The 23,469-nt window shown below is 34.1% G+C and overlaps 3 protein-coding genes across 3 annotated transcripts; all 3 read left to right on the forward strand.

Moving 5' to 3' along the window:
- Nucleotides 1–5,146: 5,146 nt before the first annotated feature.
- Nucleotides 5,147–9,546, forward strand: LOC145638397 (uncharacterized protein At1g28695-like). The gene is made up of 3 exons (XM_081689366.1): nt 5,147–5,486; nt 5,580–5,972; nt 8,957–9,546. Exons 1-3 carry the CDS (start codon nt 5,289–5,291, stop codon nt 9,488–9,490), a joined length of 1,125 nt encoding a protein of 374 aa, XP_081545492.1. The 5' UTR covers nt 5,147–5,288; the 3' UTR covers nt 9,491–9,546.
- A 423-nt stretch (nt 9,547–9,969) lies between these two features.
- On the forward strand, nt 9,970–13,317 carry LOC145638398 (exocyst complex component EXO70A1-like). The gene is made up of 10 exons (XM_081689367.1): nt 9,970–10,215; nt 10,670–10,875; nt 10,960–11,175; nt 11,479–11,617; nt 11,708–11,920; nt 12,062–12,267; nt 12,356–12,553; nt 12,638–12,737; nt 12,822–13,069; nt 13,183–13,317. Exons 1-10 carry the CDS (start codon nt 9,973–9,975, stop codon nt 13,298–13,300), a joined length of 1,887 nt encoding a protein of 628 aa, XP_081545493.1. The 5' UTR covers nt 9,970–9,972; the 3' UTR covers nt 13,301–13,317.
- A 1,092-nt stretch (nt 13,318–14,409) lies between these two features.
- LOC145639441 (uncharacterized) lies at nt 14,410–19,950 on the forward strand. The gene is made up of 11 exons (XM_081690681.1): nt 14,410–14,742; nt 16,118–16,719; nt 16,805–16,894; nt 17,008–17,247; nt 17,828–18,049; nt 18,141–18,441; nt 18,521–18,837; nt 18,931–19,046; nt 19,133–19,236; nt 19,323–19,396; nt 19,484–19,950. The coding sequence occupies exons 1-11, from the start codon at nt 14,523–14,525 to the stop codon at nt 19,574–19,576; spliced, it is 2,379 nt and encodes a 792-aa protein (XP_081546807.1). The 5' UTR covers nt 14,410–14,522; the 3' UTR covers nt 19,577–19,950.
- The last annotated feature ends 3,519 nt before the right edge of the window (nt 19,951–23,469 follow it).

A 23,469-nucleotide genomic window follows, 5' to 3' on the forward strand; every position in this document is an offset into this window, starting at 1 on the left:
ACGACCCCTTAGTGTTTTGAGGTGATTTTTTGTTTATGAGTGAATATACGAGATTTTTTGTTTATAGATCAACAATATAGCACAGTATAATTGGTTGTATCTTGTCAATAACATATTGATATTGGTAGGAAATACTATAGGAATAATCATGGCATATAAGAAATTCATATTTAGTATTTTAAGGTAATTGTCGTGTCAATTTAATAAAGAATAGAAAGGAGCATTACAGTATTACACTTTGCAACTATAATAAGGGTTTGTTCTAATAGACTGAAATCAGCTGAATTGAACTGAATTGAACTGAGCTCAGCTGAACTGAACTGAATTGAACTAAGCTGAACTGAATTGAACTAAGCTGAACTGAATATTTTATAAGAGAAGGAAATTAGGAGCTGAACTGAACTGAAATTAGCTGAACTAAACTAGTTGAACTGAACTGAAAATAAACGTATGAGAACAAACCCTAAGTTGTCAAAAAAACTTTAACAAAAAACTCTTCTTTCTACTCAAATCAATTGTAAGCTAGAAAAGTTTAGTTCCACAATTTTTTTGATTCAATTCTTTGTAAATCGCAATAAATCTCTAAGAAAAAGATAGATAAAAGAAATGATACTTGTAAATGGTTTAATCATCCATTGCAAAGAGGATCTATATAAATCGCAATAAATCTCTAAGAAAAAGATAAATAAAATAAATGATACTTGTAAATGGTTTAATCATCAATTGCAAAGAGGATCTAGATCAATTATTCTTATTGAAATTAAAAAGGATGGTATTGTTGATGTTCATGGAAGATAGTGTTGTTTGACATTAAATTAGTTGATTAAGGACCTGTTCACATTTGCTGAATTGAACTGAGCAGAACTCAACTAATTGGAGCTGAAATGAATATTTTATGAGAGAAGGAAATTAGGAGCTAAACTGATTAAAAGTGAACTGATTAGAGCTGAAGTGGACTGAAATTAAGTTGAAGTGAACAGGCCCTAACTCTATATTTAACAACAAATATATTTTCACTCTTTTTAAAAAGCAATGATAATATGAAGTAAGAAGGGAATTGCAGTTGTAGTTTATTTAAATTATTTCCTCTATATTTGCTCATTTAAATAAACCTCATTATTCAAGAGGAGACGTGATTGTATTTTTTTTATTGAGAAGAGACGTAATTGTATTTTTATCTCTCTTTTTATGCTAATTTTCAAATTCTTAATTTCTTGTCAATTTCTCTGATCTATTTTCATCTAATTTTTGTAGATATAAGCTTGTTTAGGCAATTATTGAGAAAATCAACTCCTCAATCCAAAGTTAGAGCTAATGTGGTTAGTTGAAGTGTTGAAGTACAATTAAGTTAAATCAGTGATATTTTCTCTATGTTTGGTTTGGAATTTATGTATTTAGGATTGTTTTTGAGGTGGGAAGGGGTGTTAATTGTCTATTAATTATTGGTTTTATTTAAGTGGTTGCTTAGCTTTTTCCTCATAAATTGATGTTAAGGGGGGTGAAGAAGAGAAAAGCAATTGTTTGGAATCATCATTGACAGAGTGAATACATCTATATCTATACTTATATACTAAAAAAACATTCCTAAAACAGAATATGTTCCACATGTCACATTTTTTAACTCAAGATCAACAACTCTTAACTTAAGAGTCTTACCATTTTAGCCATTTATTAATTGTGTTTTTTTTATCCAACAAAATTATAGTTGACTTTGATAAGTTAATTTGCGTATTGTTATACTTTTTGCTTCCATTATGTAATAATTGAGTTTGACAGGTAAAAAATGTTTGTAACAAGACTTAAACTTGAAATCAACAAGTTTTATTATCAAAACAGTCGAATTTGATTAGCAAATTAAACAAGTACAAACTAACAACCCGGGGCATCGTTCGGACCACACAGTATTAGTTGGGATATTAAATTTTGGCTATCATGTTTTTGGTGGGTCATGTTTTTGGTGGGTTGTACATACCTTCGACAAAGAGATATAAAGGTCATGGATTATATGGGGGTTTGTACATATTTGAGACATCTATATTTGATTGGTGGCAAAAGAATTTTGCAGATCCACAATTCCATATGAAATAGTGGGAGCTTCTAGAAAGATTGAGTGCTAAAATGGAGATAAAGAAGAGCACGAGGACTTTGAGGTGAACATCATGAAAAAAAATCAATTGGAAAAAAAGAGAGGATGATGATAAGAAAAATGGCCAAAAAAAAAAAGGAAAAACTAAAGTGTTGGTCGCATACTCACATGCAAATAATGCAAGAACAAAGTCACAAACTTCTGGAATATGTTAAACGGTAATTGCTTACAACAAAAGAAATGTCCTATTTAGTTAACCATAGAAAAAAAAAAAAAAAAAAAAAAAGACTCAAGAGGTTGCTCTCTAGTCTCTTAAACCTACATTGCATTAAATTTGGTTATATTCATTAGGTATACTTTATGCCAAGCTAGTGTTTTCAAAGCTTCTCTAGCAATTGATTATTCCGATCCAAATTTCCAATAGTTTTACTAGTCATTCATACACAGATAAGGTAGCTACTAGCTCATTCAAACGTCAAACACTTAACAACGACTATTAATGCAATTAACTAGTTATACAAACTAATAAAATTAGCGACTCAGCGAGTAATAGTTATTCGCTAATTCCTTATCATTTTCTTATTTTATGTGATTGATTTCATATGGGACTATCATATTGAAACGAGGGAAGTAAAAAAAAATATTCCCTCCGTCCTTTTATTAGATTCCTATTTCTAACATTTATTCCTCACATAATAGAGATAAGTGGAAATCTAATTAAAGGACGGATGGAATACAATGGAGTAACAACTTATTATTATCCGCTTATTTCAAGATAGCATTACAAATTGCAATGATTATTGCCTTCTATATATAAGATTTTTTTAAAAAATTTTTTTTTATTTTTTGAAACAACTATATATACTACCTCCGTTACATGTGCAACGATTTGACATAAAGCATAGAGGAAAAATGTCTAATCGTTGCACTTAATCTGTAACGGAGGTAGTAATAAGATCTTAAGATTGTTATGAACCACACATATAATTGATTTTACTTTTCAAGTAAGTTTTGTGAGTTATTACTTTTAAAAGGTCATTTCAAACTTTGGTGTGCCATTAATAATTTACGTCACTCTCAAATAGTAATAAAAACATTTTATGCATAGAAAAATAAAAATAGCATTATTTGCCGACCCTATTGTAAGTCAAAAGTATGGACCTAAATTTGGTTCCTAGTACTCCTAATTGGTAAACTTTTAATTTTTTGACACTAGTTAATCTCAAGATTAGTCTAATATCGCTTTGGTCAAGAGTAAATTTGCCAAGTGGCCAAATTATTTTATTATTTTTATGTTTAAGCTTAATTAATACGGAGTATTACTAACCTTTCATGACCATTTAAAAAATGTAGCAGTACAAGAGAAATGTCGTACGGATACAATATATTTCTCTGAGTACTAAGAAATTTAGAGCTTGTTTGGTTGAATGGAGGAAGTAGAAATTTTCATGAAAACTCAATGTCCATGAAATTGTAATTTCTAGGAATTGTCAAAATTTGTTTGGTTGAATGAGGGAATTTCTACTTTTCATGGGAAGTTTAAGTTAATTCCTCCATTTTGTGGGAAGTAGAAGTTTCTAGGAAGTCCCACTTCCTACATAATTGTCAACCAAACAAGTATATAGAAATCTATTTCCTAGGAAAATAAACTTCCCATGAATTTATTAGGCAACCAAACAAGTCCTTAATAACGGAGTATTGTTGATTTGTTCTTGGGAAAATTGCAAATAGCTCTATCATAGAATTTCAAAAAGATCTCCTGTGAAAAATATTTTTTACTACCTCCATTTCATACGGAGTACGGAGTAATTTTTTGCATCTTTAGGATATTAATAATGAGATATAAAATATGGGCAAATACAAGTTTATCTGCCATATAAACGAATTTTTGTTAATCTGATGTCATTTCAGTAAATATATTAAAAAAGTGTGGTCATTTATTCCGTACTTTTGGTGAGCCGTTCAATTACTGCTTGCAACTTGCATTTATTGTTTAGTGAGGAAATTACACAAGTACCATTTAACTAGTACATGAAAAGACGCATGTACTCCTTCAGTTTTACTTGAAAAGACGATTATACACCCAGATAAACAAATTTGTTTATCCGGAGAATTAACTGGGTACAGCTCATAAAATATCCCAAAGTTGCAAAAAAAAAAAAAAAAAACAGAGATAATAAATTCAATTATTTGATAGGATCTCACATAAGGTAGCTTGAAGAGGGAAATAGGAATTAATATCTCCATCTGATTTAAAAAAAAATAAAAAATAAAATAAAAAGAAAGAATGTGAATTATTATGAGGCTCATGTCTCTAATTATGATTGGTTCATATCAAAATAATCAATGTTCTATGTTCATGCCTTTTTCAGTTCTTTGTGATTTCTTTCCATAATTGATTGCTATACAAACAACACCTTTTTGCCTTTATAATGACTTGTTTGATACGAGTATTGTATTGGCTTGTGATTATTGTGAGTATTCAGTTTTCAAAAAACAAATTTCTAGGAACCACGCAAACAAAAAGCTCAACTTCTTTGTCAATCGTTCTCTAATTTAACAGAAATAATCATATGATAATCTGTAGTAGTCATATTAGAAGCTCTGAGAATCTCAAAAATAAACAAAAAATAATTTCAAAGCGAAACAAAGCCTTCTTTTTGGCCATGACTTTATGTATGATTTTATTGACGCCATAAACAATGGTCATGTTTTTCAATCCTCTAAATTTAAAACACAATCATATTAATTTGTTATATACCACTTTAAGAATCTCAAAACCGAATATAAAAAACAACATCAATAAACGCCAATTTAAACCTCAAATCCGGTCATGATTATATATAATTTTCTAGACACCTAAAACCTTATTCATGTTTCCATCCTCATTTAATCCCCGAAAAAAAAAAAAACTTAAATTACAATTACGTGTAATACATAACGCAGTCGTTCACCTAGTGTCCCCACCCAAAAACAAAAACCCAAATCCATATCAATCTCCTTAGTCCATATTAACCCATTTTTTCCCCTAATTAATATAAAAACAAGAGAGATTATTAATTCGATGATGATTCAATACCTTTTATGATCTCCAATAAACGACTCATGTTCCCTGCATGACTTCTCCACCCGAACATCACTCCGTCCTTCTCTCTCCTCAGCTCCCTTTAATTCTTCTTTCATTCCTTAAACTCTAACTTCAATGGAAAAACCCTCTAATTATTTCTCAATAATCATGGATTCCAACAAAACCCCTTTTTTTTATTCTATTAAAAACATTTCCATTATTCTTCTTCTCATTCTTGGAGTTTTTTCCCTTTCTTTTCTGTCTTCATTCTCCTCTAAATCCCTCCTCTCCTCCAAATTCCTCCAATGCCCTTCTCTCCCCCGTCCGAACGAGGTAATTGATATTATTTTTCTATGTCGTGTCAAATTCATGTTCATGTTAATTAATAATTATTGACCATGTATTGTTTTTTTAAAAAAAAAACAGACGGCAGCATTACAGCCTTTTCAGAGAGACGAGCTAGACGAGGCGCTAGAGAAGGCATCGATGAAGGATAATAAAACAGTAATAATAGCAGTTGTAAATAAGGCGTACGTGGAGGGTGAAGTTGTGCCAAATATGCTTGATTTGTTCTTAGAAGGGTTTTGGGCAGGGGAGAATACAAGAGAGCTTGTGAACCATCTGATGATTGTGGCTGTTGATCAGACGGCTTACGATCGATGTCGGTTTCGTGGGCTCCATTGTTATAGACTAGTAACGGACGGTGTAGATTTCATGGGGGAGAAAGTTTTCATGTCTAAAGATTTCATCAACATGATGTGGAGTCGAACTCTGTTTCTCACTGATATCCTTAAAAAAGGGTACAACTTCATTTTTACGGTACGTTGTGCATTCTTTAACATTTTGACTGTTGACATTATGGTTATATGGAACTTTGGATTTCGATTTATAAAATTTAGGAATTGGGATGTTATTTTGTTATTGATTTTGACAAGAAGCTTTTAATTTTTATGAATTTAAGAAAGATAATTAAGTGGTTTTCCGTGATTTTTGAAAAGATTAAAATGTCAACGAAAACGAAACACACAAGTTATAAGGGGAGGCTGAACTAGATGTTTTAATCACTTTTGTCAATTTAAAATTGCAAAATTTTCAAATGTGAATTGCTTACCATGAAAATGTTGGTGCATAATAGTCTTTTTATTAAAAGTTACCTATGTATTACGGAGTACTTTACATAGTTACGGAATATATAATGTCAATGAAAACGAAACATAAGTTCAACAAGGGGAGGCTAAACTAGTAAACTGGTTGTTTGTATATTGATACATCCTTTGTCAATTAAAATGGTAAATTTTTCAAATGTAATTACTTACCATAAAATTATTGGTGCATAGTCTTTTTATCGAAACTTACCTAAATGGATTACGGAGTACTCTGTAGATCAAAACTTTAAGTAGTTATAAATTAAAACCTTTTAAATTACCTTTAAACTTAATTTTTTTTATCTTATTCAATTGAAACTTATCTAAACTTACGTCATGTTCTAATACGTGGGTATAAAACGTGTCGGATTGTACCTTTCGGGTTGGTGTATGTTTAAACGGGTTTAGAAACTCACAATATCATGAGTTATAACTATAAGTCTTATAACTTACACCATAATAAATCAGTCATATAAATGAAGAAGTCAAAACATTGAAACCATAAAGGTGTATGTAACGTAGGAACTAAGGACTTAAGGTTAAAGTATTTTTTTTTTAATTAATCACATTTTGGGACTGACAACAGAAATAGGTTAGGTACATGTAAATAGAATATTTAATTATGGTTACTTGTGAGATCCAAAGTGATTACCATAGTATTCAAGAAGCATTAAATGTTTAGTCTTAAACAAAAATCAAAGCTGTTACTCTAATTGGTGATTCTTTTAGCGTAATAAAAGTTGACGGTATTAGCAATTCCGTATAATTAGGCATTAATGTCTATGAAAAGATTGAAAGCTATGTACATGTGGAAAAATGGCACTCAACAAAAAGTTTTCAATAATTCCTAATTTGGCTTGAAGTATATATCATCTCCATCTTATTTTTGGAATTAACCATCATATATTCATATATTGTTATGTATTTACAATTATATGTTCACACTACAACATTTGATTTCTAAAATTAGTTATTTGGTTTGTTGGTTTTGTTCGAGTTGGAATGGACATCATCCTTGCTTGCCTCGCTTATAAACCATTAAAATCAACGAGGTCTTGATCTAGAGTTTAGGATTACTGAATTGAGCTGAACTAAATTGTTTATAAGAGAAGGATATTAGGAATTGAAATTAACTGAAATTCAGCTGAAGAGTACAAGTCCTTATTCTTTGTATTTTTTTTTGTTTATGATTTGATCAATTTCACCAATAAATCTGACAGGAGGGATTAAAATATTCTTTTTAAAGAATCAAATTAGACGACCCTATATAACTATTTTCTTTATCTAGTTAATGTAGCTAACATATCGATGGCCATGTTTTTTAATGGCTTTTTGGTTAGCTTTTGGCTTTTGGCTTTTTTAGGTGGTCAAACAACCAAAAAATGTGTTTGGTAATTGGCTTTTTAGTCAGCGAAAAAGCTGACTTTTAAGCCAAAATGAAAAAACTGCTTTGAGTAGTTTTTTTGTTGGCTTTTGGCTTGTTGGCCCACAAATTATCTAATAAACAGCCAACAACCACCAATTAATTTACCAAACACTTTTATAAACAGCCAGCTTAAACAGCCAATTTCAAAAGTATTCCAGCTGGTCAAACAAGCCAAGCCAAACAAGGCCATTGTTACTATCATGAAACAATTGACTATGTGCATGTGATTATTTGTTGTTTTTCATCTAATCAATCTCACGTTTATAACAACAAAACCCATAAAAGCATAAACATGAACTCCTGAAACCTAACATAATCCTACCATTTCTGAACTAATATACGAAGCACTCCATCATATGAATAATTGTTAAATAAGTTTGTAGTTTTAACTAGTTCAAGTAAAGACCTTTCGTTTTCAAAGTAAAAGGGCAGTTTTTTTAGTAGATCCAAATGAAGTAGAAGTTTTACAAGAACTTAAAGGAGAATTGGGTGATTGTAGGGTATTATATTCCTAATTGGTACAAGTACAACCCCCATTTTTCCCCTTTTTTATTTCTTCCATTTATGTGGTAAGCAAGTTCCAAGTTTAGCTTAGTTGTCATATGTTACTCATTTTTTTTAACCTCATATTGTCTTTTGTTTGTGACACCATGGTCTATGTCAATGCCAATTATTACTCCATAATTCTGTATTGATTTGATGGTGGGGGAAGAAAACTTTGCATAGATATATAAAATGGTGGGGGAAGAAAACTTTTATGTCAATATAAAATAAATGGAAAATGATTTTGGCATCTCCTTACGTGAGAACACAATTTTTTTTTTATTTTTATTTTTATTTTTATTTTTTTTTTTACGTAAGGGTGTGCAAAAATCAATTTTCAAAATTAACATTCACAAATACTACATCTGTTTCATATTATATCCAACAATAAAAGCCTTAAACACAGATTTCGTATTATTATACTTTGTATCTTTGTTTTTTTTTTTTTTTTAAAAAAAAAAAAATTTCTCATCTACTCATAATTTAGACCATCACTTTGTTTCTGTGGCATTTTGTTCTGTTATTTTTTTTTAAAAAAAAATTCTACACTCTTCTTGTGCTTGCATTATTCTTTGGAGAGCTAATTGTCCCTGTCCATAGTACAAAGCTTGTAATCGAAATTACGATCAAATTCGATTTAATGATTATGGACTAATGAAATGAAGTGTTTTCCAATTTTTTTGTAACAGGATACAGACGTGGTATGGCTAAGGAACCCCTTTACAGTCCTAACCACAAATAAGACTCGACATTTTGACATACAATTTAGCACGGACAATTTCAATGGTAACTCGTCTTCTAGTGCCAACCCAATCAACACCGGATTTTATTTTGTAAAATCCAACAACAAAACCATCTCTTTGTTTGAAAAATGGTACGGGTTAAAGGACAACTCAACCGGTTTTAAGGAGCAAGACGTCTTACAAAAAATGATATGGCAAGGCAAACTTAAAAAAATGGGTATCAGGGCGCGATTCCTTGATACCCGTTATTTTAGTGGTTTTTGTCAAGATAGTCGGGATGTCCGTTCCGTTGTAACGGTCCATTCAAATTGTTGCCGGTATATTAGTGCGAAAGTGGTTGACTTGAGGAGGGTCCTTCATGATTGGGGTCAGTTCAAAGTTGCTCCGGCGAATGTAACAAGGTCTCTTCGGTGGTCCCCACATGTGGAATGCGTAAAGTCATGGCGTAGGAATAATGTTGAGAATGGTACTATGACTTGATTTGGAAGAATTTTAATTTGGGTTTACAATTCAAATTCATAAAATGCTTAATAGTTTATCATGCAATCATACATAATTGCTGTTTTTTGTATACTTTTTTTACCCTTCAAATAGTGTATACAAAAATAAGATAAAAGTTAGTGCCCAATGATCTATATATTACTTTGTACAAGTATGTTAGAGTAATTGTAATCAATTCGATTGATAAAGTGGGATAACCTTTGAGAAAAGGGCGTTTGATTAAAATGTAATGAATATGAACCCATGGTATGCCTTTCAATTTTTATTAATGTTAATTTTTCCAATAAAAAATAAAAATAAAAATTTAACAAACCTTTCAATTTTTTTTATTTTTTTTTTCTAAAAATGAAATGAAAATTATTTCCTAGTTTATCGTTCACCTTTATGAACAAAACCAACAAACATAAAGTTATTGGCAGAGAACAAAATCTCAAGAAAAAAAAATGGGGGCACCATTGCCAATGTCAAAAGAAACATTAGAAGAAAGGGTGAAATTCATGAAGGAATCTCTTTCAAAAAGCCAAACAATCACAGATAACATGGTTTCTATTTTGGGTTCTTTCGATCATCGCTTATCTTCCCTCGAAACTGCTATGCGCCCTACTCAGATTCGAACCCATTCCATTCGAAGGGCACATGAAAATATTGACAAGACTTTGAATGCTACCGAGTTAGTCGTCGCTCAATTTGATCTCGCTCGCAAGGTTCTTTTCTTTATTCTTTGATTATCTGACACGAGTACTTGAGGTGAAATGAACATAACTTGATAATGAGTACGTGAAACAATACAATCTGTTTAATATCTACAATATAGCATTTCATAGTTATTATTCCTAAAATTTAATCTATCATCAATTGTTGTGGTCATGCATTAATTGTTTCGGCTATTATTCAAACATTCATCATAACATTGTTAAAATGCACCCTTGATGTCTGGGACTTTTGGTTAATTTGGTCATCTGACATGGTATCAATAGCCAAATGTGAGTTGCGTGATATAATATACAAACCCGTCGTAAGGCTATAACATTTGTCATATGCTATTAGTAGAGGGAGCCTTTATTTTTTCAATATGCTTTCTATGTAAATTATTGATATGTATAATAATCAAGGGTGTAACAAAGAGGTTTGCTTAATTTTTCGGTCTTGAAAATGCAGGCTGAGGCAAAAATTTTAAGAGGACCTCATGAAGATTTAGAAAGTTACCTTGAAGCAATTGATCAGTTGAAAACAGTCCTTATTTTTTTTAGTAGCAACAAAAGTTTCAAGAGTAATGATGATGCTCTAAATCGCGTTAACAACTTACTCTCTAAGGCCATTTCTAAACTAGAAGACGAGTTTAAGCAAATTCTAATGTCCAACAGGTTTGTCATCATTAAAAAAATTTAAACTTTGATGCAAATTTTTGGTATTAGTGAGTGATCAATGGTTATGTATCCTTGTTTCAGCAAGCCTGTTGAACCAGATTGTCTTTTCGACTGCCTTCCAAACACATTACGGCCTAACTCAACATCAGCTTCTGGTGAGCAGACTAATAAAAGCACGGAAAATGCAGGTTATAAGTCTCTAGATCTTATTCCACCTCGAGTTTTGCCTTTGCTCCATGAGTTGGCCAATCAAATGATTCAAGCAGGCTACCAACAACAAATTCTCAGCATTTATCGGTATGCACATTGTTTTTTCCATATGTTGTTTCATTTATTAGCTGAGATATCGATATTGATGTTAGAGGAGTTGTAATATGTTTTCTACCTAGCAAAACAGAAGAAAAAAAATCAGAAAGATTTATGATCTTCTTTCAAAGATGATAAATTATGTCCTAATTTGTTTTCTTTTTGCCTTTACAATATGTTAGTTACATGGAAAATTTGATAGATTAACTGCTAATAATTTAGTATATGGTAGTATTAAGATATGTGGTCATTAGTACTTATTAATAATGTCTTTAATCCTTTATGAATATCTAGGGAAACGCGTTCATCTGTAATGGAAATAACATTTAGAAAACTCGGGGTGGAGAGACTTACCAAAGAAGATGTACAAAAGATGCAGTGGGAGGCTTTGGAGGCAAAGATTGGGAATTGGATACATTTTATGCGAATAGCTGTAAGAAATCGATCTTGTATCTGATGTCTTTACACAATCCTAATGTTTTGTGATGGGATTTATTATTGGCATTATGAATTAATAATGCAGGTTAAACTGCTCTTTTCTGGTGAGAAGAAAGTTTGTGATGAGATATTTAAAGCTATTGAATCAATCAGAATATTATGTTTTGCTGAAGTGACTTCAGGATGTGTGTCCTCGCTCCTCAGTTTTGGGGATGCAATTGCTAGAAGTAAAAGGTCACCCGAAAAATTATTTGTATTGTTGGACATGTATGAGATAATGAGAGAACTTCAGCCTGAGGTAACAAGAATCAAGTAATCTTTGATTTTATTGTGTTATTTTTCTTATAAATTCAGTTGATTTCCTCTGTTTTTTCCATTTGAATTATCTGTTAGGATTTGACAGTAAGTACATTTTTTGGTTCTGTTGTTGTATGTATAGATAGAAACTATTTTTGAGGGTAAGCCTTGTATGGAAATGAGGGAATCCGCGACAAGCTTGACAAAACGTCTAGCACAAACAGCCCATGAGACATTTGGTGATTTTGAAGATGCTGTCGAGAAGGATGCCACAAAAACAACTGTTATGGACGGAACAGTGCATCCTTTGACTAGCTATGTGATTAACTATGTCAAGTTTTTGTTCGAGTAAGCCAAGTGTAATTTTAATGATGTCTTGTAATTTCTCCTATGAATCGGTTATATATTCATGTTGTGATCAATTCCTGTCTCACAGTTATCGGTCCACTCTGAAGCAACTTTTTCAGGAAGTCAGTGGTGATAATACAGGAGCGCAATTAGCTGCAATCACAACTCGAATAATGCAAGCACTCCAGACTAACCTGGATGGCAAATCCAAGCAGTATAAAGATACTGCTTTGACTCAACTATTTCTTATGAACAACATTCATTACATTGTTCGATCAGTTAGGAGGTTTGTTACACATTTTTATCTTTATTGTTTAACTTTTTATATATTGTCATTACTCGTACTCATTCTGCTTTCCTTTTGCTGCAGGTCTGAAGCAAAAGACCTACTAGGAGATGATTGGGTTCAACGACATCGTAGGATTGTCCAACAACATGCTAATCAATACAAGAGGATTTCCTGGTCTAAAGTATTGCTCTACTTACATACTATTGTGCTTGTTATGATCAACAACAAAGTGCAGTAGCCTTAATTATTTTTGTTGTTTTCGTAGATCCTTCAATTTCTGTCAGTCCAACCAGCAGGCTCGACTAGTGGGGGTGGTAGTACGCCTGATGCAACACCAACACTTTCAAGGTCAATGGTAAAGGAGAGATTCAAGAACTTCAACATTCAATTCGAGGAGCTTCATCAAAGACAATCTCAATGGACAGTTCCTGACAGTGAGTTGCGCGAGTCTCTGAGGTTGGCTATAGCAGAGGTCTTATTGCCTGCTTATAGAAATTTTTTCAAACGCTATGGGTAAGTGATCATAACAGACCCTTTCAATCCTATATAAGATTCATATATTAACATATATATACTTGTATAAACTGAGTTAACTGATGAATATATGGGAATTTTTGTGGTTGTAGGCCTATGATAGAAAGTGGAAAAAACCCTCAAAAGTATATCAGATTCAGTGCAGAAGATCTTGATCGTATGCTAAACGAGTTTTTCGAGGGCAAGAACTGGGGTGAACAAAAGCGATAGGTGCTTATTACAACTGAAATGACTAGCTTGTGAGACTTATTTCATGCACATATTTCTTGATTTAACATGATTGTTGAACTTTCTCATACAATTCTGGGAAACTATATGTTGTCATGTGTAATTGAGAAGGTTGACACATTTGGAAAAAGGGGTGATTGATGTCTAAATATTGTGCTCATTTTTAATTTTGATTTTTGTTTATCCAAGAAAGCCGATAAATTATCAATAACATTCAAGAATATATAATAGTTAATTAATATAGACATCAAATTACACTAAGAAAAATCATATCATATATTGAAATAGAATGTTAAGGAAGGATTGATATAACAATTAATAATGGTTCTTATTAACAAATAATTGTTACATCAATCCTTAACATTCAATTTCAATATGTAACATTAATTGTAGCATCAATCCTTAACATTCAATTCTTATCGTAACAATTAACAATTCTCCCTTATTCCCCTCACCTCAATCTTTGTATGAATTTCCATATTCTCTCTTCCTCTAACTTGTTACACTTTCAATGGTGAAAAACATTTTCCTTTTCAAAAGAAGGGAAGTCGCCTTTTTTCCTTCCACCATTCCCTTTTTTACTTTCCTCTCAATTATCCTCACATTTCGACTCTTATTTTCAATGTTTCTAGAATTTTTTTTAATGAACTAAACAAAGAAAAACTAATTTGCAATTGTGGTTAAATATACGTTCTCAATGGAAAAAAAAAAATTCATTGTATATTTTTTTTGAAACATTTATTGTATTTATTTATTCAAACCAAATAAAAACCTTATTTCTATCGACCTTGTGATCCCCAAATATCCCACGTTCCTCCGGTACAACCTATTGTAAAATAAAAATTGCCTATGAGATTAATGAGATCATAAGTAGTAAAGGACATAGTGAGATCTTATATTCTCATAGAGTCAAAGGATTCCACAAACACAAAAAGAGAAAAAAAAAAAAAATTAAAAGGCAAAGACTTGGTAAGAGTATTTATTAAGTACGTGTACATGTCCACGTCATGCGGTGGAAAATCCTAATAAAAGTAAACGAACCCAAAATTAGGGTTCTTCTTTCCTAATTTTAAACCCCTCTTTTTCTCTCTCTATATCTTGATTTCTTGCTTTTTTTTTTTTTTCTCTCTATTCAATTTCCTGATTTTCCCCAAAATCTGAAAAAAAAAAAAAAAATTATCGAAAGTTGAAGAAGAAGAAGAAGATGCCCCCGAGAACGAAGAAAGCGGCGGCTACTCCGGGGAAGAAGACGACAAGAACTTCACAAACTCCGGTGAAGTCCGATGATGTTAAAAACGAGGTTGTTAGGGCTGAAATTAACGACAATAACGTTAAAGTTTCCGAACAAAATTATAGTCTTGATAGCTTAACGGATCTGAATGTTGAGCCTTTATCTGAGTCTAATGGATCCTTTCTTTTGACAAGTAAGTAATTTTTTTTAATTATTATTTCTGCAATTGATTTAATTATTGATTAATTGTATTTTTTTTAGGCTAAGGTTGATTTTATTGGAAGAAATTGTTGATTTGAGTTAGATTTTTGATAGGAAAGAGGCATTGGAATTGTGGGTGATTATTTGTTTGTTAATTTATGAATTAATGTCATATTAATGATGAATTAGTGCTATTTAGGAGAAAAAAGATTAAATGAGATATCTTTGTTGAATGAATTTTATCTGAAGGGAAGAAAAGATTCATTATTTTTTTTGCATGTTTTGTATTTTGATTTGTTGGGTATACAGTTTATGCTAATTTTTCAATCAGATGCTTAATTAGCTTGGTTGGTTTAATCGTGGGGGGTGAAGTTTTGGGCATTAATGAATGAATTGTTGTAAGATTATGTAAGTCTCTATATCCTTTAAGTCGGTCCATCCCTGTTGAAGTTATGAGCAAGAAAGAACTAATTTCTTAGGTGAATCTCATGTGACTCCACCTTATTCTCTTCGGAGATGGGGAGGACTATAAACATTGAAATTTGGATAATTTCGTAGCGAGTTTTCACATGAAGTGTATAAGAAAGGCGTGTTAAAAGAGTGATTTTTGTACATTGTGTTCTTTCTCACATTAACCTAGCATGACATCTCTTGTTCGGAGGACAAATCTATATTTCTGGTAATGAAAGATTTTAAACCATTGGAAATCTAATATACGCATGACCAAGGGAAGTCTTTGTGTTGTTTCAGCTGTTCTTGATGGTTCAAGCCCTTTTTCAGTGTTTGGAAACAGTCATTTATGTGGAGTGCCCATTTAAGACTTCAATATTGGGGATAAGGGCTTTTGAAGGGACAAGTGTTCTTCATAACATTATATTTATCTTGCTATGTTTTATCTCCTGTTTGTTTATATGCACAAGTTTCGAACTCCGTTATATCTCTAAACACTTTTATAGAGTGTGCTTACACCAAGGTCTGTTATAAATTGCCAATGGTATGCAAAGGTTAACATTAGTGAGAAATGGATTACGAATCTGTTTCCTTTCTATGAAGATTAATGCATTTGGTACAGTTAAGAATTGCCCAAATATCTATTACGAGGATACAACAAAGTAATGGAAGTGGCTTTATTTTTTTTTCTGGATATGACAGACAGTCTATGCTCCAATGCTCTTTCGGACATGTTTACTTTTAACCTGAGCTAACTTTATTGAATAACCATATCAATTATGTTTTTGATTTTGGATTTTGGAGGCTTAATGGAAATTTTATCTGTGCATCCAACACTTTAGAACTCTTATTACTCCTAATGGTGAATTCACCATGTTAACTGGCTGGATTTCTGTCAACCTCTCTTTCTATGGCAGAAGAAGATGAGGTTAAAGAGGATGAATATGAAAAAGATGAACGGTTGGACCTTGAGGATAACGAACCAGAATATGAACCAGAAGAGTATGGTGATGGATATGATGAGAAAGAAGTTGACCAGGAAGATTTCCAGGAGGAAGAGGACGAAGTTGTGGAGGAAGTTGAGGAAGGTGACCTAGTTGAAGAGGAGGAAGAGGAAGAGGAGAGAGACATGGCTGAGGAGGATATGGAAGAAGTTCCAGAGGAACTGGAGGGTGAAGAAGACGATGAGCATACTGATGCTGGCCATGAGCTTGAGCATAAGCATGAGATTGACCATGGCCATGAGCATGCTGAACTGTTTGATGCTGCAGAAGAACGTGAACACCATGAACTTGTCAAAGAGAGGCGTAAACGTAAAGAATTCGAAGTGTTTGTTGGTGGTTTAGACAAAGATGCTACTGAGGAGGATTTGAAGGAAGTTTTTAGTGTTGTTGGCGAGGTTACTGAAGTCAGGCTCATGATGAACCCTCAGACCAAAAAGAACAAGGGCTTTGCATTCTTACGCTTTGCTACTGTTGAGCAAGCAAAGCGAGCTGTCTTGGAGCTTAAAAATCCTGTGGTACTTGTTTTGATCTTGTCATAGATTGAGTGACTGCAAAGCACAGATTATGTTGATGAGTTTATTCTAACACCAAAAATTCCAGGTGAATGGGAAGCAATGTGGTGTCACACCAAGCCAAGACAGCGATACCCTTTTTTTGGGTAACATATGCAAAACATGGACAAAGGAAAAAGTAAGTAGACTGTGGTGTTGCTGTCTTCATCAGGCTTCGTGTTTATTTTGTTATTGGTTATGTGGAGTTGCATTATTCTCTTCTGATTGGCCTATATTAATTTGTTCTTCCAGTTAAAAGAGAAATTGAAACTTTATGGAATAGAAAATATCGAGGACTTGACATTAGTGGAAGATAGTAACAATGAAGGAAAAAATAGAGGTTTTGCCTTTTTGGAGTTTTCCTCCCGTTCCGAGGCCATGGATGCTTTTAAACGTCTTCAGAAAAGAGATGTTTTGCTTGGAGTTGAGAGGCCTGCAAAAGTTTCTTTTGCAGATTCTTTCATTGATCCTGGAGATGAAATTATGGCCCAGGTAAATTAGATCAAGCATCTTTCCCATTCCTTGGATGATAATGGAGTAATATTGATCTTGCAAGCTGTCAAACACCTATTAAGAAGGGTAGTTTGTGAGTACATGGCCAATTAAAGCAGAATACAATCTCTATTCCCCCCCCCCCCCCCCCCTTAATTTATTGAATTATTGGCTATGCTTATTCCTGCTTTCTTTAGTTTTTTTATTTCTTATCTTATATAAATATCAGTCATTCTTAATTATATTTCATTGTGTTCTATTCATATTTCTATCTGTAGATCTAATTGTCTAAGCTTTTTTTAAAACTTAAATTTTATAACAACACGTGGTCTTTACTTACGACTTTGGATATGATCTATGTTTCTTTAATTTCTTGTATTTTTTTTTTTGTAATGCTTATCCACATCTTTGTAAGAACGTATCAATGGTTGGGGTTGCTGGCTGAGGTATATATTTATTGTGGGATTATCTTTGAGGTTCCAGGCTTCACATCTGTTAGGCTCTTGTCGTGCATAGCTGAATTTCTTTGAATATTTGTTTCTTTTAACTGTGGATGATATTGGGTTGAAACCTATTTTAGGTCAAAACTGTGTTTATTGATGGTCTTCCTGCCTCATGGGATGAGGATCGTGTTCGTATCCTACTCAAGAGTTTTGGGGAAATTGAAAAGGTTGAACTTGCTCGTAATATGCCATCTGCAAGAAGAAAGGATTTTGGCTTTGTTTCGTTTGACTCTCATGATGCAGCAGTAACATGTGCTAAAAGCATTAATAATGTAGAATTGGGTGAAGGAGATCACAAGGTTATTATTGGTTTATAAGCTTGTTTATGTGTTTTTTACCTAGGTATGTGAGATAATGCATATGGCTTTACCTGATTTTATTCTTCTACAGGCTAAAGTAAGAGCCAGATTGTCCAGGCCATTGCAGCGGGGTAAAGGTAAAAACCATCCCCGTGCTGATCATAAGGGTGGCCGTGTAGCTGGGCGGCGCCCCAGGGCTCCTTGGAACCGTCCATTACCACCACGTCCCCTTCCTCCTCGTATGAGGGGACTTGCTAGCCGGGCTCCCATTGCTGTTGGTCGTGGCTTGAAGAGGCCTGTTGGAGTACGGGATAGGCGTCCCCCACCACCTATGCCAGCTAGAGCCAGGCCTTTGCCACCTCCACCGAGGCCGTATGATAGAAGAGCTCCTGGTATTCATTCTGATCTTTGCTGGTCATTTTTGATGGCAGTAAACTGTACTAGTGTCATCTGACCCATTGTTGTGTGCAGCTCCTCCACCACCCAAGAGTAGCTTGAAGAGAGATTATATTAGGAGGGAAGAGCTCCCTCCAAGGAGCAGGGCTGTGGCAGAATATGGGTCTAGGATGCCACCAGAAAGGCGTCCAACTTATAGGGACGAGTATGCTGCCCGTTCACCTGTCTATGCTGATGTGCATAGGAGCAGTGCATCACGCTCTGCAACTAGGAGACCTTATCCAGAGGATAGCTATGCCCCAAGATATGAAAGACCACCTCCAAGTTATCGTGAAGGGCGTCCTCGTGACTACGAGTCTGTTTCTGGTTCTAAACGCCCTTATAGTGCTATGGTTAGTTGCTGAGGTTCCCTTGTTTCAATTTGTACCTTCTCATTTTGTTATTCAACATAATGGTTTTACTAAATTCTGATGTTGATTTCCAAGGATGATGTTCCTTCACGATACACTGATCCTAGTCATAGTATTCGCCATTCAAGGGCACGTGTGGACTATGACATTCCTTCAGGAAGCTCTCAGTATGCAGATACATATGGTGACAGGTCAGTGTTAATCTCAGGAGTCAGGACTAAAATGTATTTGGCCATGTATTTTTCTTTCCGGTACTAAAATTATCTCATGCTTATAGAATGGGGAGATCCACTGCGGGATATAGTGGCAGCAGCAGAAGTTCAATCTCTGCTCAGGATTCTCATGGCATTTATAGTAGTCGTCAAGGCATGAGTTATAATGGTACACCCTTGTAACTATAAATATTTAGTAACTTGAACGTTTTATGTCACCGTACGTCTCTTTTTTGATAGTTTCTTGTACCCTAGGTTCATACGGTGGCAATGATGGTGGTATGTATTCATCAAGCTATGGGAGTGAATATCCTTCTCGTGGATCTGATGTATGTTTCGAAGTCCCTGCTTAGTTGAAAATTCAGTTCAGTTTATAAAATTGGGTAGGCTTTTACTCAATTTTGTTCATCTTTCAGGTTGGTGGCAGTTCTTACTCATCACTGTATTCTGGCCGTGGTGTGAGTGGTAGTGGTTACATGGGAGGTGGAAGTTCTGGATCATATTACTGAGTTGATTGGTTTTAGTACTGTGAGGCAGCAAAGACACCTTAAAATCTCATCTTTGCAGCAACATGCGTTAGTAATGCTACTTCAACAATTCTACAATTTTCTTTTTACCTCTATGTTCATATGAAGGCGGCAGTAAGGTGAGGTGGGGTTATGCTCTACTAGTGTATTTCATTTGCAATAGTTACACTTGTCCTATTTAAGGTCGAGTGATGATAAGATCTTGTATTGTTAGTTTAGCATAGCACTTTAGGTAGGTTTAGAGGCAAGAAATTCTGTTTCAAAATTTTCCTGCAAGGAAGCTTGTGTTTTGATGTAGTTACAAGGCAAGAAATGATTTATACATTGGCATTAATGTTATCCTCTTTCCTATACAATTTGTTAAAGAGTCGTTCTAAGAAAACCCTCAGGGAGGAGATAGATGTAGCCACCAATTGGCTTGGCTAGATCAAAGTTTAAATTTTTTGTGGCTGCGAAAAGGTTGATGAGTACTTATGGGGAGACATTAAATGGACTAATCACCAATTATAAAGGTTAACAATTGAGATTTAGGGATAGCTCAGGTGGTTAGAGGTTCCTTCTTGATTTTAGGAATACAGATCGATTCTAATCATCCGCCTTTGTGGCTAATAATAAAAAAAAAATTAAGTCTTCAAATTTGAGTGTTAATCACTTAACCCACAATATACAGTTTTTATACCAATAGCTACTGCATAAACATTTTCAAAATTGGATATGGTTGATTAGAAGTTTTTATAATTAGACCGCCAGAGTCCTTTACTATGTCCCTTGTGTTGCAGACCTTGCAGTCATATGACTATCCACAAGTACAAAACAACATTGATATAACTGAATTGAACCATACTGATATATGCAGATGAAAAGATGATTTGAACGACTCATAAACTCAAAATTAGAGTTGTCAATTCGGATAAACGGGTCAGGTTTGGGTCGGGTAAGAGTGGGTCAGGTCAACTCGGGTCAGGTCAATTAAGATTAATTCCATAACCTATGCGGGTCGGGTTTGGGTTGGGTCATGCTTGAGTCGGGTCACGTCGGGTCATACTTCTTATCGGGTTTGGGTCGGGTTTAGGTCGGGTTACTAACAGATCGGGTTACATTCGGGTCGGGTGAATAATAGGTCGGGTTTAATTCAGGTTTTCACGGGTTAAAACAGGTTAGGGTGATTCTCGGGTTTGAGTCGGGTTTGGTTCAAGTCAATAATTTGTGGGTTAGAATCAGGTCGGGTCATTCTCGGGTTTGAGTAGGATTCGGTTTATGTCAATAATTTGCGAATTACAATAAGGTTGGGTCATTTTCAAGTCGGGTCATTCTCGAGTTCAAGTCGGGTTCGGTTGAAGTCAATAATTTGCGGGTTATAATCAAGTTGGGTCATTTCCAAGTTGGGTCATTCTCGGATTCAAGTCCGGTTATGTTCAAGTCAATAATTTGCAGGCTACAATCAGGTCGAGTCATTTCCAAGTCAGATCATATTCGGGTTCAACTAAATATAAATTGATATTTATCATTTTTATCAAGCTAATTATTTCCTTTGACTACAATATATATGACAATATATTAGGGAACTATAGTTTATAATTTAGGAAGATAATTATCTACTTTGACCATACAACAAATATATACTATATTTCACTCTTAAATTTGAGAATGATGCTCCTTTCTTTTGCTGGCCTGGACTGACTTGGTCTCCCAAGAAAAAATGCTTTGATCAACAATAATAAGGTGGTCTAAATTGCATTTAAGGTGATTTGATATCGGGTCAAGAACAGTTTGGGTTAAATTTAGGTCGGGTCAATAACAAGCTGTGTTAATTTCGAGTCGGGTTAGTAATAGATCGGGTTGAATTTTTGGGTCGGGTGAGTAATAGGTCTGGTAAAATTCGGGTCGGGTCAATAACAAGTCAGGTTGAATTTGGGCCAGGTCAATAACAAGTCGGGTTGATTTTGGGTCGGGTTTGTAACAAGTTGAGTTAAATTCGGACCGGGTTAGGAACGAGTCGGGCTGAATTCAGGTCAGGTTAGTAACAAGTCGGGTTAAATTCAGGTTTTGACGAGTTAAAACGGGTCAGGGTCAATTTCGGTTCAAGTCTGGTTCGGTGCAAGTTAATTAAATTGGCCGTTGTAAACGGGTAAATCGGTGCAAGTTTCAAACCGTTAAATTGGCCGTTAAACAGCAAATAGGATGGTTCCACACACCCAATTGGACTCCCGTAGGATATTAAGGACCATTGTAAACATTTCGACAATTTTTATTTTCGGGCAAAAAAATTCAAAAAATTCCAAAATTGAAAGTTAATCTCCACGTTTTTTGAGAAATTTTGGAGGTTTCGGAGCCCAGTGTCGAAAATTCTTGAAATTCTATTGGAGACATCTTAGGGTCATATAATGTCGTTTGGAACCATATAAAATTATTATTTGTTGTCATAAATGTTCGTGGTAGGGTCGAATTAATGAAATCGGTGCAAGTTGTAAGCCGGTTAGTTGGTCGATTAGCAGCAAATTGGATGGTTCCAAACACCCAATTGGACTCCTGAAATGTATTAGGGACCATGATAAACATTTTGGCAATTTTTATATCCGGGCGAAAAAAAGTCAAAAAATTCCGAAATTAAAGGCTTATATCCACGTTTTTTAAAAAAATTTGGAGGTTTTAGGGCCTAGTGTAGAAAAGTCTTGATAATTTAGGGGATACATCTCGAGGTCAAATAATGCTATTTGGAACCATATATGATCATTATATGTTGACAATGTTGTCATAAATGCTCGTAGTATGCTTGAGTTAATGAAATTCGTGCAAGTTGTAAACCGGTAAACTGACCGTTTAAAGGCAAATTGGATGGTTCAACCAACCCAATTGGACTCCCGAAGGATATTAGGGACCATGATAAACATTTCGTCAATTTTTATATCCGGGCGATAAAAGTAAAAAAAATCCGAAATTGAAGACTAATATCCACATTTTTTGATAAATTTTAGAGGTTTCGGGGTCCGGTGTCGAAAGTCTTGAAGTTCAAGGGGATACATCTCGGGGTCATATAATGCCGTTTGGAACCATATATAATCATTATTTGTTGTCATAATGTTCGTGCTAGGCTTGAGTTAATGAAATCGGTGCAATTTGTAAACCGGTGAATTGGTCGTTTAAAGGCAAATTGGATGGTTCCACCCACCCAATGGGACTCTCGGACAGTATTAGGGATCATAGTCAACATTTCGACAATTTTTATTTTCTGGCCAAAAAAAGTCAAAAATTACAAAATTGAAGGCTAATATACACGCTTTGTGAGAAATTTTAGAGGATTCGGTGGCCGGTGTCGAAAAGTCTTGAAATTCTGGGGTATACATTTTGAGGTCGTATAATTCTGTTTGGAGCCATTTATGATCACTATATATTGTCATAAATGTTCGTGGTAGGCTTGATTTAATGAAATCAGTGCAAGTTGTAAATCGGTAAATTGGCCGTTTAAAGGCAAATTGGATAGTACAACCCACCCAATTGGACTCCCGGAGGGTATTAGGGATCATGGTAAAAATTTCGGCAATTTTTATTTCCGGGCGAAAAAAATTCAAAAAATTCCAAATTTAAAGGCTTATATACACGCTTTTTGAGAAAATTTTGAGGTTTCAGGGCACGATGTCGAAAAGCCTTGAGATTTTAGGGAATACATCTCGGGGACATATAATGACGTTTGGAACCATATATGATCATTATATGTTGTCATAAATGTTCGTGGCAGGCTTGATTTAATGAAATCAATGCAAGTTATAAACCGGTAAATAGGGCGTTTAAAGGCAAATTGGATGGCTCCACCCAGCCAATTGGACTATCGAAGGGTATTAGGGACCATGGTAAACATTTCGGCAATTATTATTTTC

Source organism: Chenopodium album, chromosome 7, assembly GCF_948465745.1.
Source record: "Chenopodium album chromosome 7, dcCheAlbu1.1, whole genome shotgun sequence".
Taxonomy (NCBI): domain Eukaryota; kingdom Viridiplantae; phylum Streptophyta; class Magnoliopsida; order Caryophyllales; family Amaranthaceae; genus Chenopodium; species Chenopodium album.

Bases quoted from the DNA above. Each gene is read 5' to 3' on its own strand.
- LOC145638397 (XM_081689366.1), top strand. From the start codon at position 5,289: ATGGAAAAACCCTCTAATTATTTCTCAATAATCATGGATTCCAACAAA. The intron at 5,487-5,579 runs GTAATTGATATT...AAAAAAAAACAG, and splicing joins CTCTCCCCCGTCCGAACGAG to ACGGCAGCATTACAGCCTTT. The intron at 5,973-8,956 runs GTACGTTGTGCA...TTTTTGTAACAG, and splicing joins GGTACAACTTCATTTTTACG to GATACAGACGTGGTATGGCT.
- LOC145638398 (XM_081689367.1), top strand. From the start codon at position 9,973: ATGTCAAAAGAAACATTAGAAGAAAGGGTGAAATTCATGAAGGAATCT. The intron at 10,216-10,669 runs GTTCTTTTCTTT...TTGAAAATGCAG, and splicing joins AATTTGATCTCGCTCGCAAG to GCTGAGGCAAAAATTTTAAG. The intron at 11,176-11,478 runs GTATGCACATTG...ATGAATATCTAG, and splicing joins CAAATTCTCAGCATTTATCG to GGAAACGCGTTCATCTGTAA.
- LOC145639441 (XM_081690681.1), top strand. From the start codon at position 14,523: ATGCCCCCGAGAACGAAGAAAGCGGCGGCTACTCCGGGGAAGAAGACG. The intron at 17,248-17,827 runs GTAAATTAGATC...AACCTATTTTAG, and splicing joins GAGATGAAATTATGGCCCAG to GTCAAAACTGTGTTTATTGA. The intron at 19,397-19,483 runs GTATGTTTCGAA...TTCATCTTTCAG, and splicing joins ATCCTTCTCGTGGATCTGAT to GTTGGTGGCAGTTCTTACTC.